This window comes from Quercus suber, unplaced genomic scaffold, assembly GCF_002906115.3.
Source record: "Quercus suber isolate HL8 unplaced genomic scaffold, Cork oak 2.0 scaffold_548, whole genome shotgun sequence".
In the NCBI taxonomy this organism is placed as follows: Eukaryota; Viridiplantae; Streptophyta; class Magnoliopsida; order Fagales; family Fagaceae; genus Quercus; species Quercus suber.
This window is the reverse complement of record NW_027069996.1, coordinates 456,156-462,155: the sequence shown is the minus strand read 5'-3', so window position 1 is coordinate 462,155 and position 6,000 is coordinate 456,156. Positions and strand designations below refer to the sequence as shown.

The 6,000-nt window shown below is 35.7% G+C and overlaps 1 protein-coding gene across 1 annotated transcript; it reads right to left on the bottom strand.

Annotated features, from left to right (window-relative positions):
* Positions 1–5,398: 5,398 nt before the first annotated feature.
* Positions 5,399–5,755, bottom strand: LOC111996541 (uncharacterized). Its single transcript, XM_024028524.2, has one exon. It carries the CDS (start codon positions 5,753–5,755, stop codon positions 5,399–5,401), a length of 357 nt encoding a protein of 118 aa, XP_023884292.2.
* Between the last annotated feature and the right edge of the window lie 245 nt (positions 5,756–6,000).

Here is a 6,000-nt window from a genome sequence, read left to right as displayed (position 1 = left end):
ATTTTTCAAGTTCCCTCGCCTCGTGAGGACCGTCGCCAGTGAAGAACACCCATCTCTCCGACGTGTACGATGGCGCCATCTCCTCCATCGTGACCCAGCGGCGCCGACGAGCATAAGAAACAGTACCCATTTCCTGATTTTGTCACGGCCGGTCTCCTCCGACCCAAGACGGTGCTACCTCGACAATCCTGTACTCTCTCACTTTGTTTATTTAGCAGATTTGTGTGTTTTGCATTTGGATTTTGAGAAAAATGTTCTGGGTTTTGCAGGTGGGTTCTTCAAAGTTCATCTCGCCAAGGTCTTAGAAGAATCCCTAGGCAGATTTCAACTCAGGCATGTAAATAAATCAACATTTTTTTTTTGTTCCTTTGCTGCTTCAATATCACTGAATACATGAATTGTGTTTACGAATGCACTTGTGACCTGAATTTCAATGTATCGTTACTGTAATCTCTAAATTAACCGTGTTTTCTTATTGTGATTATGTGAATAAGTTATATGTGTTTGTTATAATGTTGATTTGGTAAATCCTTTTGAGAATGCCGACGACTAGATTTAGTAATACGTGTTTTGTTTTGTTATTCTCCGACTTGTGATTTTTGATTTAGTAAAGCAAATGTTCAAGTTTCTCCAAAAGTTTGATTTTCTTTTTAGACTAGACCAATACCATTATGTGATTTTTCTTGGCTTCTTCAAATTTACGAGCCTCCTCCACCTTCCACTATAAAGCTCTTTAGCCTGACAGCCATTGACAAAATTATCTTAATTGCTTCAAGGCTAGGATTTTTGTGTACTATGCCTATTTCTTTTTCTCCTTTCTAATAAATGGTAATGATTACTGCCTGAGCTATAATCATTTATCAGTGAACCTCGGAAACCTATGGTGTCTAGTATGCTACAATGGACTAACAAATTGGATTTTTATTTTTGGTTGGCTGGCTTGTAATTGGAATGTGTCAATGTAAGATTGAGGTACAGTGGCAAGTGAAGAAAACTAATTTTTAAGGATTATATTGCTAAAAATTTAAATGCAGTGTTTTCTTTTGAAACAAATTTAATTCGAAGGACAGCTCATTGAAGAGTGCTAGCAACTAAGGCAGGTCATTTGAATTTTGTGTGTGACAATATAAGGTCACATTCTCCAAGAGCCTTGTGCGTCAGTAGCATTGCCCAGTCTCCAACATGGGAAGAACTTGGTTCAAATCCCCTCCCCCAATTGTTGTAAGAAAAATTAAAGTCACCTTTTTTTTGGCTGACATTGCTTCTCTGCAAGCTGAGCTGTACATGTCCATGGTTTGCTTTAGTTGAAGCTTAAATTTTTTCATCTCAGCTTCTAGGTCTCTCTGTAATAAACTAGCAGCTCATAGTTAGATTACTTGACGATAATGAGACCACTTCTTTATGTTAGGAGTAAAATTCTTCACACCGAATTGCAGGTAAAATGATTTTTGGGTACATCTCCATGTCCCATGGATGCCAATTAGGTGTTGTTAAAAACGCACTTAAGTGCTCTAAAAGTGAAAACCGAAAAGCACCAGCTGAAGTTATTTTAAGCATTTTTCACCTAGAGAAGTGAATTTCAAAAAAGTGCGCCTAAAACGTGCTCTTTAAACAAGCTAAAAATTTGGGTGTGTGTGTGTGTGTGTGTAAAGATAAATGGATAAACCATTAGTTCTTAACTCTATTTATATGGGCCCTTGACTTGTTATACAAATACCAATCTTACAATGTGATATGCTACACAAAATTCAACCCCTCATAATAAATTCTAGAAGAGGAAAATGTCTTACCCATAGCACAAGGCTCCTGCTTTTGTGGAGTATGGGAGTTGTGGTTAATAGGCAATCTTACCTCCAATCTTTGGAGGGGCTGATTTTTGCACTCAAGTCTGCGACACATCGTTTGGGTAGCAGGCACTTGCAAGGTCTGATCTCTACTATTTATATTGAAAGGGACTACACAATCCACATAGCACCAGCACCAGGATTTTATATTCAGTAATAGTTGAACACATGATTTCCTTTAGTTATGCTAGTCTTAAACTCATTATCAAATAGCAGTTATACGACATTATATAATGCTATGCTTAAATTTTATATGACTAGTAGATCACTTGCACGCCACTCATTAGTAGTTGAACATATGATTAACTTTAGTTATGCTAGCCTTACTCTCATTATTCAATATTTTTATAGCAAATTGTATAAAATGCTATGTTTAAAATTTTAAATGATTAGTTAATCACTTGACTGACATATTGTCCATTGTTATTTTCTTTTTTCAAATTCACCACATTATTTTGAAAAAATGCGTGCTTTACTTCAATTAGGCATGCACTTGCAATCCCCACTTAGCATTTCTAATACTATACCAAATGGCTAGCTCTTTTTCTTTTTATTTTGGACATTGGTGGAATCCATTAATCCAAAATGATCTCATCTAAGAAAATGGATGTTATTTCTATGCAAGTATCACTATAAAAAATTGGTCTAAGCTTTAGCTCAAAAGCCACTTCCTCTGCTTGTAAGAGCAAGGTGGAGGGGTGAGGTCGTGGGTTCAAGACCCACTGTATGTGTGTGTAACTTATCGATAAAGAAAAAATTACTATCAAAAACCTTGACCATTAGTAACTTTATGGCCCCTTTTAACATGATAGATTTGTACAGATAATCATGTTTAAAACACAGTGATACATTTCTCTTGCATGTTATTCTGACATGTCCATGGTGGTGCTTATACTTTCAGTTTACTTCTGATTTGACATGTACAATCTATGGAACTGACACTTTCACTTGTAAAGGCAACTCTCTCATCATAAAAGTTAAATTGATGAGCCACTTTAGTTGACCAAAAAAGATAAGAAGCAATTTTTCTTGTCTCTCTAGTTAGCATTGTTTGTTAACATTTTAAATCTTCTCCATAATCAAATTTGAAAAAAGGAAAAAAAAAATGATCTATCCAGTATCTACGTACTATATATAAAAGATCCTTGACCTTTGGATCTTTTTTTTTTTTTTGATAGGGACCTTTGGATCTTAATCCGACAGCTCCAATTAATAAATAAATCAGCTCGATGCTAATCATGGACAACTGTCTTGGGTCCGTGTCCTAAATACTAAGCTTTATATATATATATATATAATAGAATTTGATAAAGTTGTGAATAGTAGCTAGACAAGTTTGGTAAAGAGGCATGATCTTTGTCACCTCGACAATGTAAGAAATTTTGGCTTCTTTACTAGCTATTGATGTTGAAATTTCTACATTAATATAGGTGTGACATATATATGGATTATTGTTTCAAAGAACATTAATCCAAACTTTGACCAAATAGTCAAATTTTACCGTCCAGGAAAAGGTCCCTGGTTTGTCTTTTCTTTTGTTCCATATTTTTAATATATAGCATGCATGCTCATAGTTCATAGAACCTCAAAGCAATTTTTCTTGTCTCTCTAGAACAATTTAAATCACCATTGATTTAGTAATATGTGATTTAGTTTTGTTATTGTGACACATAGCTTTTTATCTAGATTGGATTCTTGTCTCTCTAGTTAGCATTGTTTGTTAAACATACATATTCGACTAAGTGTGTGGACATTTTTTAATAATGGAATGTGATACAATAAATGTAATGATTCTGAGCCCTTGGCCACTAAGACATACTTGATATTGGGGGAGTTGGGGTTCAATCAATCAATTTGCCTATTGCTAGGTGGTAGAACAATAATGAAGGCTATGAAGTTAACAACAAATAGATGAATTTCCATTGACAGTGCATTGATTATGTAGAACTATGTACTGACATTATATATATAATTATATGCGTGTAGATATATTGGAAAAAGAAAAGTCATAACCATGTCTTCTGCCACTACTTATGAGCCCACCTCTACCGGCCATATGTGCGATATGGATCGGTGTGTGGAAAGGACCTCTTTGTCTATCCGTAATTTCGGTAGGAGGTTCTATGGATGTTAGCAGTGGGCGCCGGTTAGTTTCTATCTTCAATTTTATTGTCATTACATATTCGACTTGTCATTTTTTTACTATCTTTGCTGACTATCTTATATATGCCTTCAATGTTGTATGCAGGACTCTGATCAGTCATGTAAGTTCTTCAGATGGTTGGACAAGAATACATGCCCACGTGGCCGTGCAACGGCACCACTTGTCCACAAAAGGTTTGCGAGATATAAGGCCGACGCCATAGCTGCAAGAAATGAAAGAGATGAGGCTTATGCAATGGAAGCAGAAGCATGGGAGCTCCTAAGGAAAGCAAAGCGCAAGGGTGAAAAAAGTAATCTCAAACTCCGGACTGCTGAAGACAAGGTCTATAAGTATAGGGTAGCTTTATTTTTGGCTTGTACTGTACTCGGGGTTTATTTTGTGTTCTTTAATGTTTCTGGGAGTCATTGCCATACGCAACTGCGTTTGCCATGAACCATTGACGGTCACGTGTATAATGTACATTACACTTCGCATGCCCTGTTTTGAGTTCTTAAATATTTTGCAGAATGAGAATTGTGTTTGTTAGCTGTTTGCTGTATAGGGAGGTTTTGTGTATAGCAATGAACGTTTCTTGAACAAAACAGGTCAATCTATTATCATTCGTTTTATGCATTCTTTTATATTCAATAATGAATACTGCTCCATCAGTTTATATTTTTTGCACGTATTCTATCCGACAAAAAAAAAAAAAAAAATTATTTGGCCCCTTCAGTGTATAAGACAATAAGGTGTCTTTATCAATAAATAAATAAAAAGAAAAAGATGTCTTCATAAATTTTCATTTTGAATAAATTTTGTTTCGTTATTTTTTAATTATATGTTTTTATCATTTTTTTACTTACTTGGAAGTTTTTAAACTTTTTTTTCCAGCGCATGACCAATTTTTTTTATCTCCCCATAGAATTATTTTCACCTTTCCACGTTTTGACAATTTTTAATTTTGTTATATGTTTTTTGAACCGCACATTTTGACATTTGGCCCAATTTAATAATACTTAAATAATCTAAATTGAAAACTCTAGTGCATCGCATATTCGCATTTTATTTTGAATAACTTATTTTAGAATGGAGGGACCGTTGTGGCCGTTTAACAAAAGTGGTCAGTTTTGTATTCATTGCCATTGATGAGAGTCGACACATAAATAGTTGAAACTTGAAACCCTTACGTTACGTATATCTTTTAATAATTGATACAATCGATTTACGTTACATAATTATGCCGAGAGCATATCTACACATTGTCATGTCATTCCAAAATAGTGCAGTATCATTACAAGTTGAACTAACTTATACATCCACCTATCTAATTAATAAGTTGTCCGTCACTTACTATAGTGCCAAAACGATTACGCTGCAAAGTAAATGGTCAATTGCCATTTTCAACATATAATCATCTGACATTGCCACGGGCAACATAATCATCCCACATTGTGTCAGTCATATTGTCCCTAAATTGCCCCATCGCTCTCTTCGATGCACTTGACATTTCTAGTACATGCCTTTGGGTCGCTGAGCTTGTTGCTGCTTCAGCATCGCCACTACCTTCGTTATTGGTCGCACTACCTTCGCCAACACTCTCCCCTATTGTTCTAAACAATTCATCACTCCGATTGTTTATGCGTATGAAATTATGTAGAGCACAACACACAATGACCATGTAACGCTGCCTAATTGGCTTGAAGTTTAGCATTAAATTCAGAATGGGAAAACGGGCCTTCAGCACTCCAAAAGACCTCTCAATCACCATTCGCAAGGATGAGTGTCTGTAGTTATTCAACTCTTTTTTTGATGTTATCTGTCTACGGCTTGACTGGAATTCTTGCGCATGATACCTAGTTGACTTGTGAGGGGGGAGAAAACTAGTGCCAATTGGTAGACCCGAATCCACCAAGTAGTACGACCCTACACACACACACAGCCAGGCAGCACGTAATTAAGTTGTACAATAAACACACTACTTAGACGTGGAGGATAAAATAACTTTAGTTAAAC

What these genes read in the sequence shown, in the direction of transcription:
- LOC111996541 (XM_024028524.2), bottom strand. Translation starts at nt 5,755, where the DNA reads ATGGTGATTGAGAGGTCTTTTGGAGTGCTGAAGGCCCGTTTTCCCATT.